General features: G+C 37.7%; 2 protein-coding genes across 3 annotated transcripts in view; one reads left to right on the top strand and one right to left on the bottom strand.

Moving 5' to 3' along the window:
• Positions 1-9365, top strand: part of FGF14 (fibroblast growth factor 14) — a 612800-nt gene extending 603435 nt beyond the window's left edge. For both annotated transcript variants that reach the window (XM_084612114.1, XM_084612115.1), the window contains exons 4-5: positions 2673-2871; positions 5814-9365. In XM_084612114.1, the coding sequence (XP_084468240.1) occupies positions 2673-2871; positions 5814-5950 (336 nt within the window). In that variant the 3' untranslated portion in view covers positions 5951-9365. The remainder of the gene's footprint in view (positions 1-2672; positions 2872-5813) is intronic.
• Positions 9001-13861, bottom strand: part of ITGBL1 (integrin subunit beta like 1) — a 250710-nt gene continuing 245849 nt past the window's right edge. Inside the window, exon 11 of the mRNA XM_084612105.1 lies at positions 9001-13679. Coding sequence (XP_084468231.1) covers positions 13588-13679 — 92 coding nt within the window. The 3' untranslated portion in view covers positions 9001-13587. The remainder of the gene's footprint in view (positions 13680-13861) is intronic.

The raw sequence follows: 13861 nt of genomic DNA, 5'->3' as shown, positions 1-13861 counted from the left end.
TTAGGGATGGACTATTGAATTAGTCCTATGACCCTTCCAGCAGTTGAGGTGTCAGTGAACCTCACTAAGATAGATAAGAATGCTACTGAATGATTCATCCCTTTTCTTCTACAGATGTACCACATTACTTCACTGTACCAAGCATTTTCTCCTGTGGAGTCCTGTGTATTCTCTCACCTCTGGTTTAATGTGCAGGATGCCACTAGGGGAGATAGTGAGACAATTTGAGCAATGATGCCCTTAGCATGTAGCTCTAGATTTCTCTTTCATATCAGCCCAGGTGGTTTTTACTTTCCCCCTGAATAACCAAGGTCTGAACTTGGGTGAGAGCAAAAAGACTGAAGCTTTGTCCAGACCAGATGTAGGTGATGCTAGTGAGGGTGGTGTTGTTCAGGAGGTTGACCAATCCTTTATAATAAAGACTATTGCAACATCCTCTTCTCTGGCCTTGCTAAAACCTATCCTGGTCCATTTATGTGCTGGTGGAAAGATCTTTTCCTGGCTCACCACTTTGACCATGTCACACGCTCCTTTGTGTCTCTCCACTGACTCGACTGCATCAGATACAAACTACTTGTCTTCATTGTTAAGGGCCTTCTCAGTCTATTCCCCATTATCCTTTTAATCTCTCATATGGTATCAAGATGTGAAACCCATCTTCATTCCACAAAAGATGTCTGACTTGATTGCCCATTTAAAAAAAAATTCAATAAAGACATTAACCTTTTCTCCTGTGCCAGACCTATGCTTGGGAAGGGCTGCACTACTGGCCCATTGCCCTCCTTCACATCCCTCCTAAAACTCGTTTCTACCATGGTGCCTACAAAAAACTCAGCAATGGTTGGGCGGGTGATTTTTCCATGACTGCTACTTTTCATGCTGACCAGCATCTTCTGATTGTTTCTTTGTGCTCCTCCCCCACCCCCACCATTTCTTTAAACTGTCTGTTGGCTATAGACTTACATGTAGAGTGCAGGCAAGCTCTTCAAGGCAGGGCCTGTATCTTTGTTATGCATGAGCGTACAGTGCCTAGCACCGTGGGGCCAGGGCATCTATGTGCCACTATACTACAAATTAATAACAATTTGTACTTTGCATTTGCATTCCTCTGAAGATCTCAAAGAGCTTTAAAAAGGCACTGATTTGCCTAAGGCCACACAGCAAGTGAGCGTCAGTGTCGAGAATAGAATGCAGGTCTCCGGAATCCAAGCAGTTTGCAGTTTCTATTTAGTTACAAAGTTGTCAATCACCTGAATACCTGAAAGCCTAGTTAGGAATGTGTGACACTCTCTAGGGGTGCCCAGATTTGTGAGGCACCTCAATACTACTAGTCCTTAGCATGCCTGAAACCACCAACATCTGGCACAAGCACTGCCTTCCAGCCCCCCACAGGCCTCTCTCTGTCTGTACAGGTATCCAGTACAGTGCAGTGTCCAGCCCCTTATCCACTCACAGAAGTACCAGGCTACTATCCACAAAGGAAGGGTATACACCAGCGTGCAAGATTCAACTTGAGACCAGGACTTTGCTTAACACTAACATACTGAGATATATTGATAGTGAAAACAAGACTACATTTATTATCAAGGAATAGCTATTCAAGTAATAGTGAGTAATAATACTGGAAACAAAAGGTTACGTGTAGAACAAAATCATAACATGCTTTCTAAAGCCTAAGCTTAAAAGGTTAACCTCATGCCTAAAAACAAAAGAACAAAAAAAAGGAGGGGGGGGGGAGAAAAAGAAAAAAAACTCTCACCCAAAGTTCTCTTCAGCGGCATTTTTCAGCCAAGCCTGGTTCAGATCCTTTTTTCTTCCTCGGTGAAGGGGAGCAACAGGTGACAAAGATTAAATGTATTGGTTTGTAATACAGAAACAAATGGTAGTGTTTTCTGGTGGTTTAGGTTTATAGGGAAGCAGGATATTGGGGAGGGAGGCAGTGTGTGGGGTTGTGTTATTTATTTAAATAAAGGAAATGACATGCATATTCAAGAAAGTGATTGGCAGTATTATGTAGGCATTTCATCCCAGATCCTCAAAGGTACAGTATTTTGGCTCCTAACTTCCATTGGGCTTTCCTGATTATCTTCCTTTGTTGTTCCAGCAGCCTAGAAAAATGACTAGTATGATACAAATAGTATGTTGAATGGCACAAGTGTTTAATAGTCATTTCCTCCAGCACTTCAACCTGTCTTTTGTTTTGTCTTTGCTTCTCCTTGTCTGTGACTTGGAATCGCTGAAAGAAGAAGGGAGGGCATCACAGACAGCTACCTCTTAAATTCTTGGAACGGCTTGATTGAAGCCTGGAGTCCTGTGGCAAAAGAGAAGCAGCAGCCAAGGGATTTCCTATATCTTGTTTGTGATTCTTATAGAAAATGCGTTTATAGTTTCTGCATGCTGGTACAAATGTACTACTCTGTAAATGGCTGGGAAAGTAATGTTAGTGATAGAAGGATGTTACTTGTATGCCTAACAGATAAGACTTTTCATAGCCTGTAAACCATTATTTATTGACTATGGACACCACAACTATTAGAATTAAAGGGCTCAGTTGCACAACCATCTCCCATACTAACCCCAGTGCGTTATTGGAGGGAAAAATAAGGAAAAACTCTCACCACCAGCCATGGCTCCTTTAGGGTATGCTCTAATTTTTACGCTTTCTCCCACAGGAACTTTTTACGCCGGAGTGCAAGTTTAAGGAGTCGGTTTATGAAAATTATTATGTAATCTACTCATCCATGCTCTACAGACAACAAGAGTCGGGTAGGGCCTGGTTCCTGGGGCTTAATAAGGAAGGGCAGGTCATGAAAGGAAACAGAGTGAAGAAAACAAAACCAGCAGCTCATTTTCTACCCAAGCCATTGGAAGGTGAGCTTTGGACCATCACAGCCAGATATGCTGAAATTTTAAAACATCTCTTTCTTTGAGATGGTAATACCACAAAAGGAGGGGGGAATGGGTCCTATGGTATCATTTCAGAATGCACTTGGCACACACCCACTGGCCATTCCATATGAAAATTGCTAGGATTCATGAGTGTTTTGTGCTTCACCACAGTGTGTCCTAGAAAGGGCATATGTAAAATGCTCTTTCATGGGATTAAGAGGTCATTTTATTAGAAGAAAACCTATTGTTAAAATGCATTGTGCTGTGCAGTGAGAAAATCTTCCTTTCATGAACCAGCATGAGTGGCTCTGAACAATAATGTATACTTAAGGAAATTGGAGTTCTGAATGGAAGAGATGAAATGTCAGCATTCCAATTTAAGAGCATTCCAACACAAAACTCAAAGGCCTTATTATAGACTAAATCAAACTGCACTATTGAGTCAGCTGATGTATGGTGCACCTTTGTATATGTCAGCTATTCTGCTAGGTTAGGAAAGGGGAACAACAAATAATACCTTAAGTCATGCTAACCTTATATACTAAAATGATCCTGCATAATCTGGCAAAATGTGTTAAATTTTTTGTCTTGAATGTGCCATTGTCTGTTTGTCCTACTCATTCTACAAGACTTTTTCACCCGGGCTTTTTTTGTTGTTCAGTCCTATTTACACTCCAGATCTCATTCACTTTGATCCAGATTGTTGCTCATCACCTGAGTAATGCTGAAAAGTGTCTCATTAGTTAACGTCTTAAAAGAAACCCCACACCTTTCTGAGTAATGATTTTGTCAGCAGTGTCATGTTTTTTAACATTACAGTTATCCGAGAATTACAAGGTGTGAAAGGTTTTGAGGAATTTCAAATCTAAATCATGTGTTAAATGTGTTAGATTTTCATTACATAAAGGAAGAGAGTCTTACCAGCCCTAGGTGACTGGCTTTAATATCACATCTTAGTTTACACTGATTTGTTTTTTTCCTATGCTCCACAGTTCAAGTGGTCTTTAAAACTTTCCCGGTGTTTCAACAAGACTTGCACTATATGTGTTAACCCCTATATATGAACTTAAAAGTTATGTATTTTAAGACTTTTATTGGGAAAAATGCCAGAATATTTTTAAAAAGCAGTCGCAGTACACACAGCTTAGGGAAGATGTGATTTTTCCATTAGAGTAATTAATATTTGTACGGTCAGACTCTTTATCAAAAGGGTTTAGGTAAGGCTTATTTTATGTTGCCCAGAAGCGTCGTCAAAGACTACAGCTATACAATGTAATTCTTTCATTTTATATTGCTATCTCATGGTGCTTGCCTTCATATTTTTGTAGGTCACATTGGTATTTCATCCTGTTCCTAATTAATCAGCAAACAGAAGTGTCCTAAAAACAATTATGGGTGTGCACTCTAAAGACATAGATCATCCCCAGCATTATGTACTCTCGAGAAGAAATTTAATTTCAAACTTTCAAAAGCCATAAAAAGATTTAGATTATGTCATTGCAAATGTTAGAACAAGTTAAGGACTTGATTAGTTAATGATGTTATGGGCCTTTCATATCTATTATGAAACTTCTGTACATTGAAGATCAAGGTCAGTGCTTTGATGCTACTGCCTCCTATTTTAATTAGTCCAGGGAAGAAGGGATTGTTCTCTCACATGGTTTTTTCAAGATTTTGTGTGTGATGATTCATTCTTTTGACTGCTTGACTTCTCTTTTTTAACACCAGTGTGATATAAATAAATGCTACCCCCAAGTTATGTGTAAGTAAAATATTACCTGATTCAGCGATGTGGAAAATGAAATTGAATTATCGAACAGTATTCATCATTAAGGCAGCTCAATGCAGGGACTTTGTAACTGAACAAGTGTATTTTCCTCAAGTGATTTAAAATGGTTACGACCCTAGTGAATCCCAGTGTGCTCTTCTTAATTCTTCCATAAATTCAGTTAATAATTTAGTTTTGAGTTTTCTGCATTTCAAAATTCCAGCAAAGATCAGTGACTATGGAATGTTTCTTGGCCATGTATTACAAGACATCTTAGGGAAAAAAGAAAGAAATGAATACTAGCTGAACAGTGGCTGTTCTGTGTGCTGTCTGGAACCATCCCAAACACTTCACCAGTATAGATGAATAAACACCAAGTCTTCTCTAATCTCATCATGTTTTAATTTTATATAAATGCTCTATACGATTTAGTTTTTGCGAATACATCAGTGAGCCATTTATGGGGGGAAATAAATGCCGCCTATTAACCAGGCTGTAAGAGGAATTTGAAAATTTAAATAATGATTGACTAAATGATTTTCCTTCATGAAAGTTAAAAGTTCTTGATTCTAATATCGTCGTTCTAGTTTTTGACGCTGAAAATAAGATCCTCGTGGCATTTGATAAAGAAATAACTTAATGAGGAACACCAGTAAATATCAAGAATCCTTAAAATGTAATCGGAAAATTCAGTTTTGACTATTGACCTATTTTGTAATAAGACTGTACAAAGCCCGAGGGGTTTTGCTGTACAGCTCATTCTTCCATATTGTACAAATTGAGATAGAACGATTGCTTTTCATTTCTGAAGCTTCTATAAACAAGTCACATTATCCATTTAAAAACAAAGGGACAATTTCCTATTGTGCATGTAAATCAGGGGTGACGGAGGAATAGAGATACTTGGATTGTGTGGAAAATATATTAGTGTCTTAAAATAGTCCCTTTCAAAGTAGCTAATCTCCTTCACACAAAAAGGAACAGAGAGATGATTAAAACACTTGTTCTCGTAAGGATGATACACAAAATAATTTGTAGAACATATTTTTATAAGTTCTATGGCCTGTATTATACAGTAGGTCACAGAGGGCCCTTCTGGCCTTGGAATCTATGAAAATGAATCCTTCTGAAGTTTTTTTTTCCCTTCTTCCTTTAGTTGCCATGTATCGAGAACCGTCCTTGCATGATGTTGGAGAAACAGTGCCAAAGGCTGGGGTAACTCCAAGTAAAAGCACAAGTGCATCTGCAATAATGAATGGAGGCAAACCAGTGAACAAGAGTAAGACGACATAGCCAGATCCTCACAGGTGTTGTGACTTATTGAGCCCTGAGTACAGTTGAGCAATTTATCCTTGCCGGACTCTCCGACTTCAGTGTCTGTGGATCAGCTTGAGGCAAGTGAATACTTGCTCTTTGCTGTTTCTGAACTAAATTGTTGCAAGTGGATAAATCTCAACATGTAGCTCCTCCCACAACAAGAAGACACCTGGATAACCAGCTAAACTCAGACCATGGAATGCCCTACCAGATATGGAATGCCTTTTTAATATCTTTTCTGTGACTGTGACACTTCATGTGAATGACATACTTCACAAGTACACTTGATACCTTGCCTGCTGACAGTTACCCATAATCCCTTTTTGAGTCCAGTTTCAGCGAAATCCATGTGTTTAAGTTCTATTTTGTAGCACACAGATAATATCAAGTAATTTCTAGTTAGACGCTGTAAATCTGTGCTGTTATGGATTTCTCTTCTTCCCTTTTTTTTACAAGGCTGCTTGCTCCACTGTCTGTGACCTTTTGCAGGGATTGTGGTTCTCTAAAACTTAAATGTTGCAGGTGGCTTAGTTCTGAAAGCAATCAGGGAATCAGGAAGCCTTCAAAAACCTATTATTATGAATTATATCTATGAAGACTAGGATCATTGTCTCCGACGTAGAATATTGATAAATGTGAATACACTTTAGTAACAGGTACCATGCTCCTGAGGTTGGCATTATTGTGGTGGGAAAAGTGTCAAACACGACCAGTAGAAAAATTTTTGAGACTAGTGTTTGACATCTCCCTATAGTTTCTTTTTGTGTGTGTGTTTTATACATATCACAGGCTTACTGGTAATGGTAACATTTGCCTTGCCCAGCGAGCAAGACCCACTCATTTTTGGGAAAGTGGGTCCAAAGAACTCTGTAGGCCTTGTAGGCCTGAATTAAGGCTCATTTTTCACCTACTAATCGTCATTGTTTGAAAAACAATAATTAAGACTAACAAGAATTGCGCTACCTAAATCCAGTTCAGATCTAATCCTTTCCTGTTTTTAATTAACTGAATTTAATGCCATCATTATTTTGGCTGTTTCCCACTCTTCCTCAGCAAAGCACGGGCAAGGATGATGTTGTGTTCTTTTTAGCAGCACCAATGCAAAGGGTAGTTACAAATTATACTTTAAATATATTTAAAATTATACTTTTAATTTTTTTTAAACTGGGTCTATTAGAAAACATTAACAAAAAATGTTTAGCTCAGCATGCAGAGTCCAGTCCTATGTATTTCACCCTGTAACCCATACCTCTAACCCAGCTTTTTAGGATGTTCCCACCGAGTTGCTAGATAAACGGTGCCTTGCCTTGCTTTCTGTATATTATACATTCTAACTAGTGGAAATCAAACCCATTATGAGATTGAGTCCTTGGATCATGTTCAATTGCTTCATGAAAAATATTGGTGACATTTCACTGGTGTCAGTTAACTGTCATGAAACCAATTGAGAAAAAAATAAAATGGGTAATAAGCTTTAGACAGTACAACAAAGATGCCATTGTAGTGTTAAATACTGTAGGTAATGAGTTTCAAATATTTAGTCGCATACTTTCAAAAGACTGAAATAAGGCTATTCTGTGTGTGCTTAATAGGCATTTGCTTCTCAGAAAGGGCAACAAGTACCTGAGTTTTGGCAAACTGTGTGTGACAACCTTCTATTGGCCTCTTGCTGTTATCATGTTTAAGGGAGACAAACTTCATCCTTCCCTTTTGAGCAATTGTATTTACTGAAAAAAATAATTTTCTCATGGTATTACACAGAGCTCTGTGACAGGCCACCAGTTGTTTCAAATTGCTGGCCTGTTTAGCTGCATACTGATTCAGTCTACATTAACTCTTCATGCTTTGTCATACGGGAGGGGTTCCATTTTAATAAGTAACCCAACATATTATTCAAATAGGTTATTGTAATGCTGCTCTGAGTCTTTTGACAGTTTTAGGTTCTTTGTTTAGATACCGTGTAAAACAGACAAAGTTTGGGTCTTTTTAAAGAGCCGAGTGAAACATATCAAGTGAAGTTTGTTTTGTAAGTATTTAAACAAAGACAAAGCTACGTTAATGCTGTGACAAAATGTGCATAAAGTAACTTTTGGCCCAGCTCATCCCCTCCTCTGGTGGCTTTAAAGGAGAAAATTTCCATGAGACACCCCTTGTGGTGAACCTCCCATCTCATCCCACCAGGAGGGGTGGGACTTGTGTGCACCCCCCGCCAAAAAAAAAGGCTATGAAGCCTCCCCTGGTGGATCAGTAGGAGACCAGGACTACCAGAGTAGAGCTCTGCCCCGGCTCTCTGATGGCGTCCTGGCATTGGAGCCTCAATGACCTCCCCGCCCCCCTCACCTCTGCTGTAGCGCCTCTTGGGATTGGGAAGGGGGTTATGCGGAAAAGCTGCATTATCTTTTGTGTCTAATGTTCACAGGGCTCGTGAGGGAGCCTATGTGCATTCTTGCCCTGTCCCACTCAGTCTCCAGCCTGCCCAGTTTGGACCCTGGACTGCACAGAGGTGGCTCTGCAGGGTCCAGAGTGTGAGAAAGTGCCATAGAACTGCCTGAGGTGTGCCCTGAGGATGTAGAGAGCACAAGCTGGGCCTTTGACTTTCAGCTCTCTGGAACCCGTGTCCCAAGGCCATATACATCACCATTGTCACCCTTAAACCCGACATCTCAGGCAGCTATTATCTCTGCCAACCTGTTGACTAGTTACAATTAAGGCTGAATTTATTTTTGTACATGACTAGTATGTACTGTAAATGTATCACCAGTTTTATTTTTGTTTACAGGGGTTGCCTGTAAGGGTGTTTAATCCTGTGAATGGATGTCTTAAAACAATTTCTTCTAAAGTCTGTTTAAACATAGAGCACAGAGGTCTTTGTTATTTGTGCTTTGGTCACTCCTTTAATTTTTTCTCTTGTCTCATCTGTTGCATGGGAAGAGGATGACAATGATGAACTGCATGTAGTAGGCTATGCGTATCAAGAACTGTTGGTATGTATTACTAAATTTACATACATATATGCAAAGAGTTGGTTTGCATTGTACAGTTTGTGTTTATTATCATTTGTTGTATACACAGAGGCAACATATTGAATAAAATGTTTATATGAAGGCATATTGGAAAACAAAACAACTTTATCTAACAAGCAGAATGTGCAAAATAACATTGCACTGGCCACAATATAGTGAAACCATGTAGCTAGGTTGGCAAACTCAATTCTCCCCCTTTACCATGCCAAAGAAAATTTTAGCTCCTTGATATATTACCTCTCTTGCTCCAGGATAAGACTTCGCCATTTTGTTCCCTCTACAATTAATTTTGCTGTTAAGTGAAAACTATTTTCAACTGTCTGTTACTACTAAAGTACTGTATAGTAAACCTGATGAATTAATTTATATTTACAGATTTTGTGTTTTGTATTTCCATGTACAGCAATGTATGTGACTCTACAGTATGCCAGACATTTGCATGCTGTGTTTTGTAGTGCTCCTTCCTTTCTTTTTATTTAATCCCAGAGAGCGCGGTTTGCACAGTGGTCCAATCTCTTCACTATCTATCTCACTAATGCACAGGTACGTTAATGCAGATGGGCACTATCTCTTCATTTTCCCTCCAAAACAAAAAGTTCATTTTTATTTCAGCAACAATTTTGGCAAAATATCAGTCACGCATACACACACAGTTCTTGGTAGCTATGTACAAATTGAATAAAGCACTATTTTAGTTGGGCTTAAAAAGCGTTTTATAGATTCACATGAACCCTTACCAGCTTGGTCATGTTTATGAAAAACTACAGTAGCTTCTCCAGAAATATCACAAGTGGTTGGTAGCTCACTTAACACCTCTTTTGCTTCTTCTCCTATTCTTTAAGAAACGCTCAAATCAACATGTTTATGTATTGTCATTTTTTCATCCATATGATTTGTATAACAAAATTAACCCACAAAAGAACCTTCTTTCACAGTGTATTTACTTGAAAGAATCTTGTAAAGCTCATAATTGTTTACACACAGAGGGACAAATTCTCTGCTGCTGTAATGTTATAGCAATCAGTCGAGTAGACAGAGAGATTGACCCATGTATTAAAGGTGTGTCTTGTTGATCCATCTGTTCTGTGGTACAAAGTAGAAATTTTCAACTCCATTCAGGTTAGAAAACGTAGGAAAATTAGACATAGTATAGTTTTGTTTAAATGCTCCTTTGGATAAATTTGTGATCTGTGCAATACATTTCAAGATTTTTTCAGGATGTCTAATGCAAGTCCTATGATTTATTTTTTTTAATGTAATAAAATCTTTGTTCTAGAGCCCAGTCGTAAAAATATTCAACTTAGTTTTATTTGTCCCTGGACTACAGTACGAAATATAATTTAGAAGTAAAGTGAGTCACCATTCCAGGAAGAAGGAGGACAGTGCATCAAAAACACCAAGCCAGGGGGTACATGATCAAATCTTCAGCTACACGCCTCTGAAAGAGAGCTTGACCATTTACCCTCCCAGTAATCCTTTCCCTTTGCTAAATCATGGATACAAGCAAAACAGTGAACAACAAGTTTATGTCTGAAACCCAAAAAGAAGTTATATAGAGTGGCCACAATCCTGCAAAGTGCTGAGAGTGCTCAGAAGTAGTATTCAGCACTTTTCAGATGGTGCCCTTTTTATCACAAGAATGGAGAACTGTATATGTGTTCAGTATCAAACTCCCCACTTATCTAACCAGCTTTCTCTTTCTGTAATTACTGTTTGCCCAAGACCTGGAAGCAGTGACATAATTAGTGTATGTTAATTAGATGGGAAATATTTTTCACTCCCTTGCACCTCTTTTTACTTTTACAATTTAGGCAGACAGTATTTTCACATACATGGAACAATAATATTTATCTTCAAGTCTTATTTTTAAAGCAAGGGAATAAGTTGCGTAGAAGATATACTGGGACTCATATCACCAGTTTCCTCGGTGTGGGAAAAAAAGCTGTTCAAGCCACACACACAAAAAAAAGAACAAAAAATGGAAAAGAAAATAGATATCCATTACATTTTGAGCAGTCTTAGTAAATACTATATGGCTTATAGCACAGTTTTGCTTTGATACTTTATATTTTACTTAATTCCAGGCACTAGCTTTGTCAAAGAGAATTTTAAAACATTTTTTTTTAAATAAGGCGATATTAATCCACCCCAATAGCTGAAAATTAAAAAACAAACCTATTATGGAAGTGTTTAAAAGTTTGTCTTACTAGAAATTAGAATCACGTCTATGTTTTTAGTTTACAAACTTAAAAGGAAAACAGTCAAAATCACACAGTAAAATAAAATACATCAAATATTACATGACACACAGATATCCAGCAATTTATGGCCTTAGAGAGAATCATTTTCCAGTCTAGGAATATGGCTGCCTGAATATCATAGCTAAGATACAGTATTTTTATCTTTGTTTGCTAGTTTGTTTAAATGATACCAAGTATCTATTCAATCTAAACAACATTGATTTTCTTCTTTGTTAGCTGTACAAAGTACTGTACATACATGGCAGACATAATGAAGCTTGATTTCCTTTACTCTTTCTTTGACTCAGAAGTACCCCACATCTGTAAGACATTTATTACGATAAGAGACTTCCGGTCTGTGTTAATTTATATATAAATAAAACAAACAAGCTTATGTTCACCAGTCAAAGACCAGTGTTGGCAAATGTTCAAGTGACACAGTGAAATACCTAATCTCTGTACAGTTTAACGGTTACAACCATAAAATATAAAATGTGATTTCAAAACTTGTTTTACTTCAAAGTTTGTTTATGCTACATCAATACATTTGAGAACTCTGCCTGATATTTTGGTTATCGAAGGAGAGGCAGTAGCAGCTTTTGGGTATAGTTGTCTCTGTGAATGTGCAGAACTCCCATGAATAAGTTATGCACAGACATTTAGAGGTGACTGGATTACGCCTCCCTGAGAACATGGGCTTTGAAAAGCTGCACATTTATGTTTAAAAAGAAAATGAGGTCAGAGCAGGAGCAAGCTAAATGGGAGGGGGAAATGATTGTTGAAAACCTTTCCATCACGCACCTGAAGTTTTCACACTATAACTGTTACATGTTCTGTACTGGTGTATTTTCCAATTTAAATAATCAATGTCCTTTCTATAAGAAAACAAATTTCTAGCGTAATAATGGAAATCCCATTTTTCAGTTGATACACAGGTTCCTTATTTCTTAGTCTTGTATCAAACTAAAAGCCTGAAACTTGACACCTACATCACAACATAACAATATCAAAGTTTGATTTGTTTTGTGATTTAATCAAAATGTCAATCACTTTTGAAAAGAAAATGTACGTCTTTTTTCGCTCTGAAGAATTAAAGGGCTGCCAAACCTACACGTAGGAGGGAAAAAAGATTCAAATGTAAATAACTTAGGGAAGTCCCAAGATAGTTGTGCATCTTTCATAATTCAATGTGAATTTCCCACTGAGCAGCATTTCACCATTGATAAGAAATAAAAATTTTGTTCATACCCCTGCACTGTTTGTATTTACTGTTTGAAAACTGCAATTCAATTATTTTGTTTCCACCATTGGAACATCTTTCATTGACAGCAGTGTGCAGTACAATGTCCCTGATTTTCTAATTCAGTTGACGGTCGGACTCCCAGCCTCTATAAAAGTAATAAGATACAGCGAATATCGTGTGTGACAGTGTAATCTGTTCCGAAATAGTGAGTCCTAATAGCATACAGAATTGGCCTCCTAAAAGTTACCTAATACATTTTCATGTGCTTTTCTTTTTAAGACGACTAGGTAAGTGTACATACATAACACTATGGTAAAAGTACATACAAGTTATAAGATATTTATTAAATATAGCAACTCATTTATCTGGATTTTTTTTAAAAAATCTTATCCTACAAGTTATGTATTTGAGAGTGTAGTATGAAGACTAGATAACCAGCTTAATGATATTGTAACCACAGAAATCAAGATTTATTTATTTTTTTTAATTGTTCTGTTCTAGCAATGGGGTCTGGTTTTATAATTTGGGTCATTGGCCTACTCTCTGGGGTTGTTTAGGTATTTGGATCTCAGTTATACAACTGCAGATCTCTGACAAAAGTTAAAATAATTAGTTTTGAGGAGCAATTTACAGCTTCTCTTGTTAGTGGAGCAGGGAAATAATCAGAATTGGAAGGAAAAAAACCCAGCCAACTAATAATGTATTTGACAGATACCAGAAATGGCATCAGATACCTTTTTTGACAAATATCCAGCCAGCTCTACTCTTTTATATGAATGCCATTTCGTTATGTAATGGTGTCGAGATTTGACAACAAGCTAAACTATGCAATAAAGCTTTCTTGTGTCACTTCAGTGGAGCCAGGAATTCAACCTTAAGACTTCTAAGGCCAGTCTCACTCCCACTGAAGTCAATGTGAGTGTGGCAAATTAATTTAATAGGAGCAGGAGTAGACCTGCAGTTGGTTGTTATGAAACACAGAAACTTACATTGGTCTATTTGAATATTTCTGGTGGTGGTTCTATGTGGTTTGCCTTGCATTTAATTGTTCTAGCAGCCTAAAAAAACCAAACCAAACCCCTCAGTCCTTGATGCTCCATGTTATGATTAAGGGTATTCTGTGCCAAGCCAGATTTCACAAGCATTCCCATTCCATCCTTCCCAGCATTCACAGTTTCCACAGCTACATACACCATTGCCTAGAACAAAACAAACAGGAGATAATTACCATAATTGAAATGTACTGCATTAAACTGTGTTGTTATAGGAAGAAACGAGCCATAATAAAACATTTTTACTGTCCCTTTACATATTTTTTTGTTGAGAGGACTTTACATTTGATTAAGCAGCCACCAAAACCCTACATTTTCAAATAATTAAT

This window comes from Lepidochelys olivacea (genome assembly GCF_965140295.1).
Source record: "Lepidochelys olivacea isolate rLepOli2 genome assembly, chromosome: 1".
In the NCBI taxonomy this organism is placed as follows: domain Eukaryota; kingdom Metazoa; phylum Chordata; order Testudines; family Cheloniidae; genus Lepidochelys; species Lepidochelys olivacea.
This window is presented reverse-complemented; position numbering and strand designations above follow the sequence as displayed.